Source organism: Entelurus aequoreus, linkage group LG06, assembly GCF_033978785.1.
Source record: "Entelurus aequoreus isolate RoL-2023_Sb linkage group LG06, RoL_Eaeq_v1.1, whole genome shotgun sequence".
Lineage (NCBI taxonomy): Eukaryota > Metazoa > Chordata > Actinopteri > Syngnathiformes > Syngnathidae > Entelurus > Entelurus aequoreus.
In genome coordinates, this window is record NC_084736.1 from 15,937,258 (window position 1) to 15,958,597 (window position 21,340).

Below are 21,340 nucleotides of genomic sequence, written 5' to 3' on the forward strand. Positions count from 1 at the left end.
TGATCACTTCTAAGACAGTCTTGTGAAATCACAATATCCCATTTTAACTAGCTAGCCACTAACATTTTTTAACAAATCATGAATTACTTTGCACCATGTTTGTACAAATAATAACTCATGTAAAATACAAAAGTAAACTCTCAAATTTTTAAATCATGTCACACTTTGAACTGGACACCAAATCTGTTATCTGTATCTTTGTCAGTTAGTGGGAAGCCTGGAATTGCATGCTGTTAACTAGTGTGTTGTACTCTGGTGTGTAACTTGACACTGCAACTCTGAGTGAGTCTTGCAGATGTGCATCAGTGAGGCGTGTTCTGTGTTTGTTCTTGATGAAGTTCATGTCAGAAAAGGCTGATTCACAAAGATAAGATTTTTCCTCATTGTTTGCGGAACCTTCTTAATCTTTTGGACATATTTTCACAGCAATCTGGCCTTAAGCTTAATTATAATAAATGTAGAATGTTAAGGATCGGAAATCTAAAGGGAACGTCCTTTCGAATGGAATGCAAAGTGCCTGTTTTGTGGACAGATGGACCAGTTAACATACTTGGTGTTGTTGTCCCAGAAAATCTGGAAGATCTAGGCTCAGTAAATTATGATAATCGACTAAGAAAGCTGGACAAAATTATGCAATTATGGAAAGGGAAATCCCTAACCTTGTATGGTAAAATGTCTATTGCCAACTCGTTAATTATTCCTCAATTTATTTATTTGTTTTTGTCATTACCAGCTCCATCACAAAACTTTTTTAAGATTTATGAGCGGAGGGTCTTCGATTTTGTCTGGAACGGCAAACCAGAAAAGATTAAAAGAAAGGTTTTGTACAAAGAGTATGAAAATGGGGGCCTGAAACTTCTCAATCTTGAAGCTATGTGTCTGTCTTTAAAAGCATCAATTGTTCCAAAGATGTATTTAAACATCGAGTGGTACACAAATGTCCTGTTGGACAAAAAACATGTACTGTATCAAAATAAATTGTATCCTTTTTTACAAGTGATCCCCTCCCAGAGAGTCTGCATAAAGGAAACAATCCACTCATAGTGGTGTTTTCAATTTTATGTGCCAGAAAAAAGAGACGATATTTTGCAGCAGTTAATATTGTTTTGGTATTGTCATATTGTGTCTTTGTTTTGGGTGGAAGTTGAAAAAATGTGTTTAAGGATTGGTTTGTTTATGAAGCTTAATGTGGTTTCTGTTATTTTAGGAGAGTTCATTGAAAATCATGATTTAGTCAATTTAATTATAGTACTCGGTAAAATGTTTATTTTTAAGGCCAAAAACAGATATTCACTTAGTATTACTTTCTTTAAAACATTTATTCAGTATTTTCTAACTTTAGAAAGTTACATGGTTGAAAACGATAATGATGCCAAAAAACATTTAAAAAAAAGATGAGAAGTCCTCAAAGGCTTATTTTGAAAGTATAATTATGTTTATAGATTATATGATATCTGTTGTTGTGTTCCCTAATTTGAGTGACCTGGACATAATCTGGACTGTACATAAATGCTTATTTTGAAAATGTAATTTTGTTTATAAATTATATGCAATCTGTTGTGTTCCCTAATTTTTTTCTGTGTACATGAATGAAGGTGTGTGTTGCTGAGTCCGACTTGGACATTATCTGGACTGGGCCTGGTTTAAAAAACCCTTTAAACAAATCTAATTTCATTGACAACCTGGTCTGTTGAAGATAAGGCTCTTTTTTAAAATAAATAAAAAACATTTTCTTGGATAAAAAAGAAAGTAAAACAATATAAAAATAATTACATAAAAAATAGTAATTAAGGAAAATGTTAGTGGACCAGCAGCCTATACAATCATGTGTGCTTCAGGGACTGTGTCCCTTGCAGATGTGTTGTCTATGTTGTGGGAACCAGAATATTGGTAGCAGAAAGAAATAACCCCTTTTGTGTGAGTGGGTGTGGATGAGTGTGCATGGGGGAGGTTGTTTGGGTTGATGCACTGATTGAAAGTGTATCTTGTGTTTTTTCTATGTAGATTTAATTTTAAAAAAAAATAAATAAATAAATAAATTTTTTTTTTTTTTTTTTAGAACAGGCCCGCGGGCGACTCATCTGGTCCTTACGGGCGACCTGGTGCCCGCGGGCACCGCGTTGGTGACCCCTGCTGTATACTGATATATACAGTCGTGGAATTAACACATTATTATGCCTAATTTGGACAACCAGGTATGGTGAAGATAAGGTCCTTTTTTTTTTTAAATTAATAAAATAAAATAAGATAAATACATTAAAAACATTTTCTTGAATAAAAAAGAAAGTAAAACAAAATAAAAACAGTTACATAGAAACTAATAATTAATGAAAATGAGTAAAATTAACTGTTAAAGGTTAGTACTATTAGTGGACCAGCAGCACGCACAATCATGTGTGCTTACGGACTGTATCCCTTGCAGACTGTATTGATATATATTGATATGTAATGTAGGAACCAGAATATTAATAACAGAAAGAAACAACCCTTTTGTGTGAATGAGTGTAAATGAGTGAAAATGGGGGAGGGAGGTTTTTTGGGTTGGTGCACTAATTGTAAGTGTATCTTGGGTTTTTTATGTTGATTTAATAAAAAACAAAAAAACAAAAAACGATACCGATAATTTATAATATTACATTTTAAAGCATTTATCGGCCGATAATATTGGCAGGCTGATATTATCGGACATCTCTAATATTTACACTTGTAAATACCAATTTAGACACGCCTACAGCAGTGTTTCTCAAAATTCTAAATTTGAAAGGTCTGTCCTTAAATCTAACAGTCTACAAATGTATACTGCACCTGACTGCTAAGACATTAATTCAATCAAAAACACGTTTTTTTTAATTATTATTTTATTTTTTTTACATTATTTGCTTTTTAATTACCTCCCTTTTCTTTTATTGTAAATGTAAATTCCTGTTATAATTTTTATTTCTAATTTCTAGCCACACTGCAGGGACAGCTGCTGGAGGTAAGGACATACAATATTAGGGGTAAATTGACATCGAAAAGGGCCAAATGGATGTTAAAAAAAATGCCAATATTTTTTTGAATGCATCATAACACTAAAGTCTCACTCTTGTCATTTTCTAAAAAAAATGGCAGCACTGATAATATACATTTTCTGGTACACTGGAACCTCGATTTTCGAATCTCTCTATTTGCAAACTTTTCAATTTACGAAAACTTTAGATCTCGCCGAATATGCCTCTGTGTGAGAACTATGTCTCTGTGTACGAACGCTTCATTCATTCATCTTTGGTGCTTGTTCGTATTAAAGAGATTGAGGAAGCAGGATTTGTACCACAGCAAGTTTTAATTGTAATGAGACCATACTTTTCTGGAAAAATATGCCAAAGCAAACTTATTTCACAGCGGAGGAGAAGACTGCCTCTCGTTCAGCGACGTCCTGTCTGTCTGCTCCATTCTCTTCGACTCCTCCTCTAATGGAAGTGGATTTTACTTTTTACATGTTTATTACTGTAGCAGTAACGTTGTTAAAGTTAAGGATTTTTGTGATTACTGATCGTTAGTGAGGGCACCAAAGGGACTTCAGTGTATGTGTGTGTGTATTGGCAGAGCAGCGCATACAGGACGTTGGGGGCGTGGCTCAGGTGTTAAGTTACTTGAGGGTTCCGGGTTCAATTCCAGTTTATGCCATCCTGGTCGCTGCCGCTGTGTACTTGGGCAAGACACTCTACCCAGCTTGCTCCCAGTGCCACCCACACTAGTTTATATGTAGCTTAAAAAAGATTTAGATAATGGGTTTCACAATGTACAAACCCCGTTTCCATATGAGTTGGAAAATTGTGTTAGATGTAAATATAAACGGAATAAAATGATTTGCAAATCCTTTTCAACCCATATTCAATTGAATCCACTACAAAGACAAGATATTTGATGTTTAAACTCATAAACTTTTTTTGCAAATAATAATTAACTTAGAATTTCATGGCTGCAACACGTGCCAAAGTAGTTGGGAAAGGGCATGTTCACCACTGTGTTACATGGCCTTTCCTTTTAACAACACTCAGTAAACATTTGGGAACAGAGGAGACACATTTTTGAAGCTTCTCAGGTGGAATTCTTTCCCATTCTTGCTTGATATACAGCTTAAGTTGTTCAACAGTCCGGGGGTATTTTAGGCTTCATAATGCGCCACACATTTTCAATGGGAGACAGGTCTGGACTACAGGCAGGCCAGTCTAGTACCCGCACTCTTTTACTATGAAGCCACGTTGATGTAACACGTGGCTTGGCATTGTCTTGCTGAAATAAGCAGGGGCGTCCATGGTAACGTTGCTTGGATGGCAACATATGTTGCTCCAAAACCTGTATGTACCTTTCAGCATTAATGGCGCCCTCACAGATGTGTAAGTTACCCATGTCTTGGGCACTAATACACCCCCATACCATCACGGATGCTGGCTTTTCAACTTTGCGCCCATAACAATCCGGATGGTTCTTTTCCTCTTTGGTCCGAAAAACAATTTGAAATGTGGACTCGTCAGACCACAGAACACTTTTCCACTTTGTATCAGTCCATCTTAGATGAGCTCAGGCCCAGCGAAGCCGACAGCGTTTCTGGGTGTTGTTGATAAACGGTTTTCGCCTTGCGTAGGAGAGTTTTAACTTGCACTTACAGAAGTAGCGACCAACTGTAGTTACTGACAGTGGGTTTCTGAAGTGTTCCTGAGCCCATGTGGTGATATCCTTTACACACTGATGTCGCTTGTTGATGCAGTACAGCCTGAGGGATCGACGGTCACGGGCTTAGCTGCTTACGTGCAGTGATTTCTCCAGATTCTCTGAACCCTTTGATGATATTACGGACCGTAGATGGTGAAATCCCTAAATTCCTTGCAATAGCTGGTTGAGAAAGGCGCTATATAAATATGTTTTCACTTCACAAGACAATTCAGCTTGTCATTGTTGTTTTAGCTTGTTAAAAAATAGAAAGTTGACCCACCACCTCCTTGTTATGTGGTATACGTTTGATATACTTTACTTTATATTGTGTTTAAAGTGTACAAACCTTTACTAAAATATGGATTTTATTTTCGAGGCTGGAACCCATTATTCATATTTCCATTGTTTATGGAGAAACTTGCTTGAGTATACAAACTATTCAATTTACGAACCATGTTCAAGAACCACTTTGTAAATTTAAATATTTGGTACTAAACGCCAAGTGGTACAGTCCGGTTCAGTTTGTTACGGTAACATATATATTTTTTTATTCCCATTGTCAGAAGTGTAGTTTGTTTGATTAAAAAAAAAAATCCTGAAGTTGCACTCCAGTCCTGTAGGTGGTGGTAATGCACATTTGTGGGTACCATTTGGCACCAATGCAAGCAAACTGTTATCTCTAAAATGAGAAGAAATATTCCACAACATGCACCAAATTGTATGACTAGTCAGATAGGTTTGGTGTAATCCTGCTAACTAAGTAAATAATACAGTTTTTGGTATCCTTCAACCATAGGGGTAGGGCAGGGGTCGGCAACCCGCGGCTCCGGAGCCGCATGCGGCTCCTTGACCACTCTGATGCGGCTCAGCTACATACATGCCGACCCCCCCGATTTTCCCAGGAGGTTTATGGATCTCAGTGTCTCTCCTAGATAACTCCCAGGGAAAAATAATCCTATTTACACTCTAATTACTAAATAAAGGGCGTGCCCTAATTGCACTGCAGTAATTGTCCTCTATAGCATTTACAAACAGCGTGCCAGTCCAGCCGCATGTTGCATGTTGTTATTACTTGCACACACAGGAGACAGCAAAGCATAGTTACTCATCAGCCACACAGCTTACACTGACGGTAGCCGTATCAAACAACTTTAACATTGTTACGTTACAAATATGCGCCACACTGTGAACCCACACCAAAAAAGAATGAAAAACACATTTCTGGAGAACATCCCACCGTAACACAACATAAACACAACACAACCATTACCCAGAATCCCATGCAGCCCTAACTCTTCCGGTCTACATTATACACCCCCGCTACCACCAAATCCCCCCACACATCAATCCCCCCCCCCTCTCCGTGCGTTGGTTGAGCGGAAGAGTTAGGGCTGCATGGGATTCTGGGTATTGGTACCGTCAGTGTAAGATGTGTGGCTGCTGAGCAAGTACGCCTTGCTGTCACTTACGTGAGCAAGCTGAAACTGCATTCTACATGTGGTCGAGCAGGTACACTTCTAGGGCAGACTGTAGAGGGCGCCAAATGCAGTGTCATCACACTCTGATATTCGGGAGTCTCCCGGGAAAAATGAGAGGGTTGGCAAGTATGACGCTATCAAGCGCCATTCATTCAAAACTCGCGGGCTGCACTAACATCAAATTTCCACATTAAAGTGCGCGCCGGTGCGTGTGTCGGAGACCCCTGGTTAACATAGCACAAAGCATTTAAGCTTTTTATGCGGTGTTTTTCATTTTAAAAAAATTTTGTGGCTCCCATTACTTTCTTTAATTTGTGAAACTTGCCAAAATGGTTCTTTGAGTGGTAAAGGTTGCCGACCCCTGGGGTAGGGTAACAAAAGCTCTGCTTCCAGAAGAAAAAAAACAACAAATCTGCTCGTAAGAAAAGTGCCTGATGTACCTCTCGGGATCTTGCAGATCCAGTCCAGTTCAGAGTCGCAGTGCATGGCCAGCCAGGTCATGGAGCCCAAGTCGGCCGCGGCGCACTGCCTGATGTTGTAGTAGTAGCGGCCGAAGTTCTGGTACGTCAGCTGAGAGAAAGCGCCGTGAAAGTAAACAGCGTGTGGACGAACGCGGCGTCTTTTTACGCTCATCACTCACAGCAAGTCCGTCGCTCCACTTCCAGCTGCCGTCGTCCATCGGGTTCCTGCGGTTCAGCCCGATCCAAAACCAGTGCTGCTCGTGGTCTTCCGACTCCCTGCGGGTTATATCATCATCATCATCCCTATCATCATCACAATCATCATCATCATCTTCCACGCCCACCCAAAAGTCTCGTGCAGGACTTGGAGGACAAAGTGCTCCTCCTCTGGGGCGCTGATGCTCAGCAGGTTGGCGCCGTGATTGCGACAGAACAGGTGAGCCTGCAGCCAGCTCATCTTCTGCTCCAGCTGGGCTGAGTGGAACACCTGCGCGCACACACACACACACACACACACACACACACACACACACACACACACACACACACACACACACACACACACACACACACACACACACACGCCAGGTCAAATGTCACCTCATGTTATCTCTACAAGTCATTGGTCGTGTTAGGTCGATGGCCTTGTTGGGGCATTGGCAATGTGAAGTTGTTGGCCATGTTAAACTATTGACCATGTCAATTCTTAGGCCATATTAGGGCATTGGCCAAGTTAGGTAATTGTTCATGTAAAGTCATTGGTCATAATAAATCATTGGTCGTATTGGTCACCAACCTTTTCGAGCCCAAGATCCCTGGTTTGCATCCAAACACCAAAGCAATCATCAGCCACGTTAAGTCATTGGTCTTGTTAAGTCATTGGTCATGTTAAGTCATTGGTTATGTAAAGTCATTGGTCATGGTAAGTCATTGGTTATGTTAAGTCATTGGTTATGTTAAGTCATTGGTCATGTTAAGTCAATGGTCATGTTAAGTCAATGGTCATGTTAAATCATTAGCCATGTTAGGTCATTGGTTATGTTAAGTCATTGGTCATGTTACATAATTGGTTATGTTAAGTCATTGGTCATGGTAAGTCATTAGTTATGTTAAAACATAGGCTATGTTATAATATTGTCCATGTTAAGTCATTGGTCATGGTAAGTCATTAGTTATGTTAAGTCATTGGTTATGTTAAGTCATTGGTCATGGTAAGTCATTGGTTATGTTAAGTCATTGGTCATTTTAAGTCAATGGTCATGTTAAATCATTAGCCATGTCGGGTCATTGGTTATGTTAAGTCATTGGTTGTGTTTAGTCATTGGTTATGTTAAGTCACTGGTCATTTTTAGTCAATGGTCATGTTAAATCATTAGCCATTTTAGGTCATTGGTTATGTTAAGTCATTGGTCATGTTAAATCATTGGTTATGTTAAGTCATTAGTCATGTTAAATCATTGCTTATGTTAAGTCATTGGTCATGGTAAGTCATTAGTTATGTTAAAACATAGGCTATGTTATATTATTGTCCATGTTAAGTAATTTGTTATGCTAAATCATTGGTTTGCATCCAAACACCAAAGCAATCATCGGCCATGTAAAGTCATTGGTCATGTTAAGTCATTGGTCATGGTAAGTCATTGGTTATGTTAAGTCATTGGTCATGTTAAGTCTTTGGTCATGGTAAGTTATTAGTTATGTTAAAACATAGGCTATGTTATATTATTGACCATGTTAAGTCATTGGTCATGTTAAATAATTGGTTATGTTAAGTCATTGGTCATGGTAAGTTATTAGTTATGTTAAAACATAGACTATGTTATATTATTGACCATGTTAAGTCATTTGTTATACTAAATCATTGGTTTGCATCCAAACACCAAAGCAATCATCGGCCATGTTAAGTCATTGGTCATGTTAATTCATTGGTCATAGTAAGTCATTGGTTATGTTAAGTCATTGGTTATGTTAAGTCATTGGTCATGGTAAGTCATTGGTTATGTTAAGTCATTGGTTATGTTAAGTCATTGGTCATGTTAAGTCATTGGTTATGTTAAGTCACTGGTCACGGTAAGTCATTGGTTATGTTAAAACATAGGCTATGTTATATTATTGTCCATGTTAAGTCATTTGATATGCTAAATCATTGGTTTGCATCCAAACACCAAAGCAATCATCGGCCATGTTAAGTCATTGGTCATGTTAAGTAATTGGTTATGTTAAGTCATTGGTCATGTTAAGTAATTGGTTGTTAAGTCATTGGTCATGTTAAGTCATTGGTCATGGTAAGTCATTGGTTATGTTAAGTCATTGGTCATGTTAAGTCTTTGGTCATGGTAAGTTATTAGTTATGTTAAAACATAGGCTATGTTATATTATTGACCACGTTAAGTCATTGGTCATGTTAAATAATTGGTTATGTTAAGTCATTGGTCATGTTAAGTTATTAGTTATGTTAAAACATAGACTATAATACCTGAGATTTATATAGCGCTTTTCTAAGTACCCAAAGCCGCTTTACATGTTAAAAACCCATCATTCATTCACACCTGGTGGTGGTAAGCTACTTTCGTAGCCACAGCTGCCCTGGGGTAGACTGACGGAAGCGTGGCTGCCAATTTGCGCCTACGGCCCCTCCGACCACTATGTTATATTATTGACCATGTTAAGTCATTTGTTATACTAAATCATTGGTTTGCATCCAAACACCAAAGCAATCATCGGCCATGTTAAGTCATTGGTCATGTTAATTCATTGGTCATAGTAAGTCATTGGTTATGTTAAGTCATTGGTTATGTTAAGTCATTGGTCATGGTAAGTCATTGGTTATGTTAAGTCATTGGTCATGTTAAGTCATTGGTTAAGTCATTGGTTATGTTAAGTCATTGGTCACGGTAAGTCATTGGTTATGTTAAAACATAGGCTATGTTATATTATTGTCCATGTTAAGTCATTTGTTATGCTAAATCATTGGTTTGCATCCAAACACCAAAGCAATCATCGGCCATGTTAAGTCATTGGTCATGTTAAGTCATTGGTTATGTTAAGTCATTGGTCATGTTAAGTAATTGGTTGTTAAGTCATTGGTCATGTTAAATAATTGGTTATGTTAAGTCATTGGTCATGGTAAGTCATTGGTTATGTTAAAACATAGGCTATGTTATAATATTGTCCATGTTAAGTAATTTGTTATTCTAAATAATTGGTTTGCATCCAAACACCAAAGCAATCATCGGCCATGTTAAGTCATTGGTCATGTTAAGTCATTGGTTATGTTAAGTCATTGGTTATGTTAAGTCATTGGTCATGTTAAGTCATTGGTCATGTTAAATAATTGGTTATGTTAAGTCATTGGTCATGGTAAGTCATTGGTTATGTTAAAACATAGGCTATGTTATAATATTGTCCATGTTAAGTAATTTGTTATGCTAAATCATTGGTTTGCATCCAAACACCAAAGCAATCATCGGCCATGTTAAGTCATTGGTCATGTTAATTCATTGGTCATAGTAAGTCATTGGTTATGTTAAGTCATTGGTTATGTTAAGTCATTGGTCATGGTAAGTCATTGGTTATGTTAAGTCATTGGTTATGTTAAGTCATTGGTCATGTTAAGTCATTGGTTATGTTAAGTCACTGGTCACGGTAAGTCATTGGTTATGTTAAAACATAGGCTATGTTATATTATTGTCCATGTTAAGTCATTTGATATGCTAAATCATTGGTTTGCATCCAAACACCAAAGCAATCATCGGCCATGTTAAGTCATTGGTCATGTTAAGTAATTGGTTATGTTAAGTCATTGGTCATGTTAAGTAATTGGTTGTTAAGTCATTGGTCATGTTAAGTCATTGGTCATGGTAAGTCATTGGTTATGTTAAGTCATTGGTCATGTTAAGTCTTTGGTCATGGTAAGTTATTAGTTATGTTAAAACATAGGCTATGTTATATTATTGACCACGTTAAGTCATTGGTCATGTTAAATAATTGGTTATGTTAAGTCATTGGTCATGTTATTAGTTATGTTAAAACATAGACTATGTTATATTATTGACCATGTTAAGTCATTTGTTATACTAAATCATTGGTTTGCATCCAAACACCAAAGCAATCATCGGCCATGTTAAGTCATTGGTCATGTTAATTCATTGGTCATAGTAAGTCATTGGTTATGTTAAGTCATTGGTTATGTTAAGTCATTGGTCATGGTAAGTCATTGGTTATGTTAAGTCATTGGTCATGTTAAGTCATTGGTTAAGTCATTGGTTATGTTAAGTCATTGGTCACGGTAAGTCATTGGTTATGTTAAAACATAGGCTATGTTATATTATTGTCCATGTTAAGTCATTTGTTATGCTAAATCATTGGTTTGCATCCAAACACCAAAGCAATCATCGGCCATGTTAAGTCATTGGTCATGTTAAGTCATTGGTTATGTTAAGTCATTGGTCATGTTAAGTAATTGGTTGTTAAGTCATTGGTCATGTTAAATAAATGGTTATGTTAAGTCATTGGTCATGGTAAGTCATTGGTTATGTTAAAACACAGGCTATGTTATAATATTGTCCATGTTAAGTAATTTGTTATTCTAAATCATTGGTTTGCATCCAAACACCAAAGCAATCATCGGCCATGTTAAGTCATTGGTCATGTTAAGTCATTGGTTATGTTAAGTCATTGGTCATGTTAAGTAATTGGTTGTTAAGTCATTGGTCATGTTAAATAATTGGTTATGTTAAGTCATTGGTCATGGTAAGTCATTGGTTATGTTAAAACATAGGCTATGTTATAATATTGTCCATGTTAAGTAATTTGTTATGCTAAATCATTGGTTTGCATCCAAACACCAAAGCAATCATCGGCCATGTTAAGTCATTGGTCATGTTAAGTCATTGGTTATGTTAAGTCATTGGTCATGGTAAGTCATTGGTTATGTTAAGTCATTGGTCATGTTAAGTCACTGGTCATGTTCAGTCAATGGTCATGTTAAATCATTTGCCATGTTAGGTCATTGGTCATGGTAAGTTAAGTTAAGGTACCACTGATAGTCACACACACACACACTAGGTGTGGTGAAACTACCCTCTGCATTTGACTCATCCCCTTGTTCCACCCACTGGGAGGTGAGGGGAGCAGTGAGCAGCAGCGGTCGCTGCGCTCGGGAATCATTTTGGTGATTGAATCCCCAATTCCAACCCCTTGATGTTGAGTGCCAAGCAGGGAGGTAATAGATCCAATTTTTATAGTCTTTGGTATGTCATTGGTTATGTCAAAACATAGGCTATGTTATATTACTGTCCATGTTAAGTCATTGGTCATGTTAAAGCATTAGCCATGCTAAGTCATTGTCATGGTAAGTCATTGGTTATGTTAAGGCCTTGGTCATGTTAAATCATTAGTCATTGGGTATGTTAAGTCATTGGTCAGTTGACATATTAAACATGCTCACTTTCTAACATGAACAAGTCCTAACGTCAACCATTTGAGAGCAGCATCAATCAAGTACAGGTGTGTTACCTTGTAGCAGTACCGCAGGTTGCTGTTGCTCTTCCAGCCGTTAGGACAAGAGCCGCTCAGGCTGGGCGTGGGCTGCGGGGCGGGGGGCTCAGGGCTGACGGCGGCGTCCTTGTTCTGACGGCAAATGTACTTAGCCTTGGACGCCGTGCACTCTCTCACCTCCCACAGGCCGGTCGCCGAGCCGGTCGCCATGGTGACGCAGCCTCCTCGGCCACTGACTGAGAGGAGTGATGCGTGCGAGGCGTAAGATCCGAGAACTGCGCCGCTCACGCGGACCTCAGCGGGACGTACCTGGCTGGTCTCGGTTCCAGTTGGTGTAGGACACTTTGTCCCCGCTCAGCCAGTGGAAGGAGGCGGGGCTGCCTTGCTCGTGAAGCCCGATCCAGAAGGAATCTCCGGTACGACCGAATACCAGACTGTTGGCGAAGGCCTGTTCAAACCTTCCGAGGGGATTAAAGACCCTTAAGTGGGGGCGGGGGGGGGGGGGGGGGACGACTCTTGCAAGGTCATCAGTTTTTGTCAACACACTTGCTGGTACCTGTTGGTGACGGTTAGGAGTGTGGCCTTGTTGTCCTCGCATGACTTCCTGGCCTCGGCAAAAGTTAGCAGATCCTCCGATACCCAGTAGCAAGATGGACTGTGCCACTTCCAGCCCTGAGGAAAGGAGGGGAAGGACAACAGGAAGTAGGGGATTCAACTCACTTTCATAACAAACAATTTAGAAAGAGTCTTGTAGAATCATAAGCATGTGACAAATAAGACCAAATAGAGAAGCTACGTCACACATTGATTAGAAGCATTTAAAGGCCTACTGAAAGCCACTACTACCGACCACGCAGTCTGATAGTTTATATATCAATGATGAAATCTTAACATTGCAACACATGCCAATACGGCCGGGTTAACTTATAAAGTGCAATTTTAAATTTCCCGCGAAACTTCCGGTTGAAAACGTCTATGTATGATGACGTATGCGCGTAACGTCAATGGTTGAAACGGAAGTATTCGGACACCATTGTATCCAATACAAAAAAGCTCTGTTTTCATCTCAAAATTCCACAGTATTCTGGACATCTGTGTTGGTGAATCTTTTGCAATTTGTGTAATGAACAATGAAGACTGCAAAGAAGAAAGCTGTAGGTGGGATCGGTGTATTAGCGGCTGGCTGCAGCAACACAACCAGGAGGACTTTGACTTGGATAGCAGATGCGCTATCCGACGCTAGCCGCCGACCGCATCGATGATCGGGTGAAGTCCTTCGTCGCTCCGTCGATCGCTGGAACGCAGGTGAGCACGGGTGTTGATGAGCAGATGAGGGCTGGCTGGCGTAGGTGGATAGCTAATGTTTTTAGCATAGCTCTGTTAGCTGCCTAGCTAAGTTAGCTTCAATGGTGTCGTTAGCAACAGCATTGTTAAGCTTCGCCAGGCTGGAAAGCATTAACCGTGTAGTTACAGGTCCATGGTTTAATAGTATTGTTGATTTTCTGTCTATCCTTCCAGTCAGGGGTTTATTTCTTTTGTTTCTATCTGCAGTTAAGCCCGATGCTATCACGTTAGCTCCGTAGCTAAAGTGCTTCGCCGATGTATTGTCGTGGAGATAAAAGTCACTGTGAATATCCATTTTGTGTTCTCGACTCTCATTTTCAAGAGGATATAGTATCCGAGGTGGTTTAAAATACAAATTCGTGATCCACAATAGAAAAAGGAGAACGTATGGAATCCAATGAGCCCTTGTACCTAAGTTACGGTCAGAGCGAAAAAAGATACGTCCTGCACTGCACTCTAGTCCTTCACTCTCACGTTCCTCATCCACGAATCTTTCATCCTCGCTCAAATTAATGGGTAATCGTCGCTTTCTCGGTCCGAATCGCTCTCGCTGCTGGTGTAAACAATGGGGAAATGTGAGGAGCCTTTCAACCTGTGACGTCACGCTACTTCCGGTACAGGCAAGGCTTTTTTATCAGCGACCAAAAGTTGCGAACTTTATCGTCGATGTTCTCTACTAAATCCTTTCAGCAAAAATATGGCAATATCGCGAAATGATCAAGTATGACACATAGAATGGATCTGCTATCCCCGTTTAAATAAAAAATAATAATTTCACTAGGCCTTTAAGTCCCATCTTAAAACTCATTTGTATACTCTAGCCTTTAAATAGACCCCCTTTTTAGACCAGTTGATCTGCCTGAGTGGCTCTGGTGAAGTTTCTAATATTTTGCCTCCTTTTTTTTGCTATAAAACAGGGATATTCAACTAAAGTGCTTTGGGGCCACGTTTCCAGAAAGCTAAGTACTGGGGGGCCCGGACAACTCCCTTCACTATTAGTCTTATTTTGTGCAATCCGGAGAACCAGAGTCCTCTACAGTGGACATTTGATTTTAGTCTATTTATTTTGTCGGAATTACAGGAGTGTTCTGTTGTTTTTAAGGACCTTCTGCAAAAATGTGAGTCTCACAAGTTTTTTTTAAACTGACCTCACAGGCCAGGAATAGGATAGGTTTGACTTAATTTTTACCCACCATGAGCTTCAGCAGCGCCATTTCTACATGCAGCTACAAAAATACAATAAAATAAATAAATGTGTTTTAACTATTAAATGAACCAAAAATATGACTTATTTTATCTTTGTGGAAAATATTGGACACAATGTGGTGTCAAGCATGTGAGATGTGATGCAAGTGTAAGCCACTGTGACACTATTGGTCTTTTTTTTTTTTTTTGTTATTTTTTTATAAATGGCTGTGATGCTAATGTAAACGAGGGATTTCTAATCACTGCTATGTTGGAATTGTTATTAATATTGACACTGTTGATGATAATTATCAGAATTAATGTATCTAAGTTATCACAAAACTTTGTGTTTCAATGAGTTCCCGGCGAGCAGACAAAAGCTGTCTTTGATCTTACCAATCAAAAGGCTTGGAAAACACCACTGTGTAGGATGGGAAGCGACATGAAGGCGTCTGTTTCTTTGATTTATTGTAATGCACAGGAAGATATTGTCTTGACCCGAGATCTACAAAGCGGAGAGGAAGCAGGACCTGACGCAAACTCCAGGCCCCTTTTCTTTGAACTGTTTTGTAACAAAGGCGATGGCTGTTTACGACCCCCCCTCCCTTAGAAACAGCTGTTGCCACGTAATCAGGGAAAGTCCAAATAAAAGAGTTGGCGTACAATCTTTCGTCAGAGCGTGGTGGAACACTGTACAAGGGTACAGGTGTACGCGCCCTCCTCATTGAGCCAAATTGAATTCTGTCTCTGTTTGATTCCTTGCTTCTCGTCTTGTTTAATAGATGTCATCAGTGTTTGAACCTGACAATAATATTCATTTTTGTTTGACTGCTTTTGGATTGTTTTGTGTCATGTTTGTGTGTCCTCTCAATTGCTCTGTTTATTGTTATTCTGAATGTTGCTGGGTTGGGTTTGGTTTTGCATTATTATGGTATTGTTGTGTTGGATTTATTAAAAAAAAAATAAAAAAATAAAAAAATAAAAAAGAACACAGGGAGTGCATAGAACTTCGCAACCAGCAGCCACTCTAGCGGCGCCATCTTCGAGAAAAAAAAAAAATAGCCCAAATGAAGAAAAAGAGAGGACCTAAAACAGAACCTTGAGGAACACCACTCGTATAACTAAAGAAGTTGAACACATGAGAAATAAAAACAAGCTACAGCAACACCTCAGCTACATAAATCACATGTGTAACTACCAAAAAGGAGAGGATTTAAAGGGGTGCCTTGAGGGACGCCTCAATTATGTAAATCACAAGCTTGTCCAAGTTCTTCTATACAACAGGAGCGCTTTAGTGTTTTTAGGAATTTGCTGCAAAAATGTTTGTCTCCCAAGTTTTGAACTGAACTCAGGGGCCTGTATGGTGTCATCCGGACTGGATTTATCCCCCGGACCGCCAGTTGAATAGTTGCTATAAAGCAGGGGTCACCAACCTTTTTGAAACCAAGAGCTACTTCTTGGGTACTGATTAATGTGAAGGGCTACCAGTTTGATGCACACTTAAATAAATTGCCAGAAATAGGCAATTTACTCAATTTACCTTTAACTCTATGTCATTATTAATAATGAATGATATTTACACTTAATTGAATGGTTTAAAAGAGGAGAAAACACGAAAAAAAATGACAATTAAATTTTGAAACATAGTTTATCTTCAATTTCGACTCTTTAAAATTCAAAATTCAACCGAAAAAAAGAAGAGAAAAAGTAGCTAATTCGAATATTTTTGAAAAAATTGAAAAAATTGTTTATGGAACATCATTAGTAATTTTTCCTGATTAAGATTCATTTTAGAATTTTGATGACATGTTTTAAATAGGTTAAAATCCAATCTGCACTTTGTTAGAATATATAACAAATTGGACCAAGCTATATTTCTAACAAAGACAAATCATTATTTCTTCTAGATTTTCCAGAACAAAAATTTTAAAAGAAATTCAAAAGACTTTGAAATAAGATTTAAACTTGATTCTACAGATTTTCTAGATTTGCCAGAATAATTTTTTTGAATTTTAATCATAATAAGTTTGAAGAAATATTTCACAAATATTCTTTGCCGAAAAAACAGAAGCTAAAATGAAGAATTAAATTAAAATGTATTTATTATTCTTTACAATAAAAAAAATAAATTTACTTGAACATTGATTTAAATTGTCAGGAAAGAAGAGGAAGGAATTTAAAAGGTAAAAAGGTATATGTGTTTAAAAATCCTAAAATCATTTTTAAGGTTGTATTTTTTCTCTAAAATTGTCTTTCTGAAAGTTATTAGAAGCAAAGTAAAAAAATTAATGAATTTATTTAAACAAGTGAAGACAAAGTCTTTAAAATATTTTCTTGGATTTTCAAATTCTATTTGAGTTTTGTCTCTCTTAGAATTAAAAATGTCGAGCAAAGCGAGACCAGCTTGCTAGTAAATAAATACAATTTAAAAAATAGAGGCAGCTCACTGGTAAGTGCTGCTATTTGAGCTATTTTTAGAACAGGCCAGCGGGCTACTCATCTGGTCCTTACGGGCACCGCGTTGGTGACCCCTGCTATAAAGTAACCATATTATCAGAACATACTCAGGTACTACTGCAAACCACACACACCATAGTAAGGTATTTTATCCCTTATGGAGCCCTCACATGTGGTGAATGTTATAAATCCTGGGGACCCAAAAGGCCATACAAGTCTTAAAATGTATATACAAGGACTACAGTATATATAGTAGAGGTGGGTTTTTTTATCTGTCCTGTCCAGTCACTCAGGCAAACCATGTTGTTGGTGTAGAAAACCCTAAACCAGTGAAGTTGGCACGTTGTGTAAGTCGTAAATAAAAACAGAATACAATGATTTGCAAATCCTTTTCAACTTATATTCAATTGAATAGACTGCAAAGACAAGATATTTAATGTTCGAACTGAGAAACAACATTTTTTTTTTGCAAATATTCATTAACTTAAAATTTAATGGCAGCAACACATTGCAAAAAAGTTGGGACGGGGGCATTTTTACCACTGTGTTACATGGCCTTTCCTTTTAACAACACTCAGTAAACGTTTGGGAACTGAGGAGACCAATTTTTGAAGCTTTTCAGGTAGGAATTCTTTCCCATTCTTGCGTGATGTACAGCTTAAACTGTAACAGCTAAGCCGGCGGCATTTGCATGGTAGCGTTTTAACTTGCACTTACAGATGTAACGTTGAACTGTAGTTACTGACAGTGGTTTTCTGAAGTGTTCCTGAGCCCATGTGGTGATATCCTTTACACACTGATGTCCGTTTTTGATGCAGTAATGCCTAAGGGATCGAAGGTCACAGGCTTGCCGCTCACGTGCAGTGATTTCTCCAGATTCTCTGAACCTTTTGATGATATTACGGACCGTAGATGGTGAAATCCCTAAATTCCTTGCAATAGCTGGTTGAGAAATGTTGTTCTTAAACTGTTGGACAATTTGCTCACGCATTTGTTCTCAAAGTGGTGACCCTCGCCCCATCCTTGTTTGTGAATGACTTAGCATTACATGGAAGCTGCTTTTATACCCAATCATGGCACCCACCTGTTCCCAATTAGCCTGTTCACCTGTGGGATGTTCCAAATAAGTGTTTGATGAGCATTCCTCAACTTTCTCAGTCTTTTTGTCCACTTGTGACAGCTTTTTTGAAACATGTTGCAGACATCAAATTCCAAATGAGCTAATATTTGCAAAAAATTAAGTATACCAGTTCGGACGTTAAATATCTTCTCTTAGCAGTCCATTCAATTGAATATATGTTGAAAAGGATTTGCAAATCATTGTATTCTGTTTTTATTTATGATTTACACAACGTGCCAACTTCACTGGTTTTTGTAGATGCCCATATCTGCTGTACAGATTTACTTTACAGAAGCGAAGTGTTGGATGCTCCTCTTGCTTTAATTGTATTTGACTTCATTAAATGTTTGGGTATAATTTTATCAAACACAAACAAGTTTTCTTTTAACTAATACAGAAATGTATCAAAGTTGTTTATCTATTTTATAGCGTAATGTAGCTAATCATAGAACCGGCACACAATGGTATTAAAAATGTATTGATTTTGAATCTAGAATTGTTTTGAATCAAGAATCGATTTTGAATCGAATCGTTACACCCAAGAACCGAATTTAATCCTGTGGTGCCCAAAGATTCACAGCCCTAATACATGGTCATACACTACCGTTCAAAAGTTTGGGGTCACCCAAATAATTTTGTGGAATAGCCTTCATTTCTAAGAACAAGAATAGACTGTCGAGTTTCAGATGAAAGTTCTCTTTTTCTGGCCATTTTGAGCGTTTAATTGACCCCACAAATGTGATGCTCCAGAAACTCAATCTGCTCAAAGGAAGGTCAGTTTTGTAGCTTCTGTAACGAGCTAAACTGTTTTCAGATGTGTGAACATGATTGCACAAGGGTTTTCTAATCATCAATTAGCCTTCTGAGCCAATGAGCAAACACATTGTACCATTAGAACACTGGAGTGATAGTTGCTGGAAATGGGCCTCTATACACCTATGTAGATATTGCACCAAAAACCAGACATTTGCAGCTAGAATAGTCATTTACCACATTAGCAATATATAGAGTGTATTTCTTTAAAGTTAAGACTAGTTTAAAGTTATCTTCAATGAAAAGTACAGTGCTTTTCCTTCAAAAATAAGGACATTTCAATGTGACCCCAAACTTTTGAACGGTAGTGTATATATTATAGTGTTTTACTTTCAACGCTTAAATCTCTAAAAAAAATTGCGTAAAAAAACAACAGTTTTTATGGCAAAAACACAAACTATGCAATATTCATGCACGCACAATATTTTTGCAACAACATCCACACAACTCACAACATCGAATTATTACATAATATATAAGTTGTTGGCAGATCAAAGCAACTCTGCATCTAATATGAAAATATGGTACTCTGGCGGTGTCTAGTGGATGAGCGGTCAAATTACACCTAATAGGATTTGCACGCATTTCAAAGAGAAATGATTGGGATTCATTTGATTTTAAGGGAAACAAGCATTATAAAATAACATTTTAACAGTCTATTATAAAACACAAAATATAATAGGACTTTCTAACTTTTAAAAAGTACATTTAGGAGTCACTATATACAATATAGCCGATATCTATTGACTAAAAACTCTTGATGTCAGATGTCTAAATTTTACTGTACTAATGTACACAATATTGCCAAAAGTATTTGGCCACCTGCCTTGATTCACATATGAACTTGAAGTGCCATCCCATTCCTAACCCGTAGGGTTCAAAATGATGTCGGTCCACCTTTTGCAGCTATTACAGCTACAACTCTTCTGGGAAGGCTGTCCACAAGGTTGCGGGGTGTGTTTACAGGAATTTTCCACCATTCTTCCAAAAGCGCATTGGTGAGGTCACACACTGATGTTGGTCGAGAAGGCCTGGCTCTCAGTATCCGTTTTAATTCGTCCCAAAGGTGTTCTATCGGGTTCCGGTCAGGACTCTGTGCAGACCAGTCAAGTTCATCCACACCAGACCCTGTCATCCATGTCTTTATGGACCTTGCTTTACACAGTCATGTTGGAAGAGGAAGGGGCCCGCTCCAAACTGTTCCCACAAGGTTGGGAGCATGGAATTGTCCAAAATATTTTGGCATCCTGGAGCATTCAAAGTTCCTTTCACTGGAACTAAGGGGCCAAGCCCAACTCCTGAAAAACAACCCCACACCATAATTCCTCCTCCACCAAATGTCACACTCGGCACAATGCAGTACGAAATGTACCGTTCTCCAGGCAACCTCCAAACCTAGACTCGTCCATCAGATTGCCAGATGGAAAAGCGTGATTCATCACTCCACAGCACGTGTCTCCACTGCTCTAGAGTCCAGTGGCAACTTGCTTTACACCACTGCATCCCACGCTTTGCATTGGACTTGGTGATGTATGGCTTAGATACAGCTGCTCGGCCATGGAAACCCATTCCATGAAGCTCTCTGCGTACTGTACGTGGGCTAATTGGAAGGTCACATGAAGTTTGGAGTTCCGTAACAACTGACTGTGCAGAAAGTCTTTGGACTATGCGCTTCAGCATCCGCTGATCCCTCTCTGGCAGTTTACGTGGCCTACCACTTTGTGGCTGAGTTGCTGTTGTTCCCAAACTCTTCCAAGCAAGGAAATGTCACGACTGGATTTGTTGCGCAGGTGGCATCTTATGACAATTCCACGCAGGAAATCACTGAGCTCCTGAGAGCGGCCCATTCTTTCACAAATGTTTGTAGAAACAGTCTCCATGCCTAAGTTCTTTGTTTTTATACGCCGGTGATTAGGACATCTGATTCTGATCATTTGGATGGGTGGCCAAATACTTTTGGCAATATAGTGTATGTTAGTGAGTTCTACTTGGAATGCTGTTTATATGCTGGGGTACAAAAGGGTCCTGGGGAACTTCAATACTAAAAATAACTTGGCAAAGAACAAACAATGCAAATTTTGGAGATTAATTCCTTTACAACTCCTGTGGCTATATTCTGTTGCATGATGTCATCTTCAAAGGCAATCAAAAAGACCCCAAAAGGGTGAAAGTAATATCTCCCTGCCCGCACCATTTAAAAGTGTGTATTATTTGAATACATTATTTTTCCATGCAATAATAATAATATTAGAGCTGCAACAACTAATCGATTAAATCGATTAAAATCG

The 21,340-nt window shown here is 38.5% G+C and overlaps 1 protein-coding gene across 2 annotated transcripts in view; it reads right to left on the minus strand.

Annotated features, from left to right (window-relative positions):
- The window catches only part of mrc2 (mannose receptor, C type 2), a 109,531-nt gene that overhangs the window by 19,448 nt on the left and 68,743 nt on the right, over positions 1-21,340 (minus strand). For both annotated transcript variants that reach the window (XM_062050073.1, XM_062050072.1), the window contains exons 10-15: positions 12,690-12,805; positions 12,443-12,591; positions 12,152-12,369; positions 6,979-7,121; positions 6,814-6,910; positions 6,614-6,743 (exon numbers count right to left, since the gene is read on the minus strand). In XM_062050073.1, coding sequence (XP_061906057.1) covers positions 6,614-6,743; positions 6,814-6,910; positions 6,979-7,121; positions 12,152-12,369; positions 12,443-12,591; positions 12,690-12,805 — 853 coding nt within the window. The remainder of the gene's footprint in view (positions 1-6,613; positions 6,744-6,813; positions 6,911-6,978; positions 7,122-12,151; positions 12,370-12,442; positions 12,592-12,689; positions 12,806-21,340) is intronic.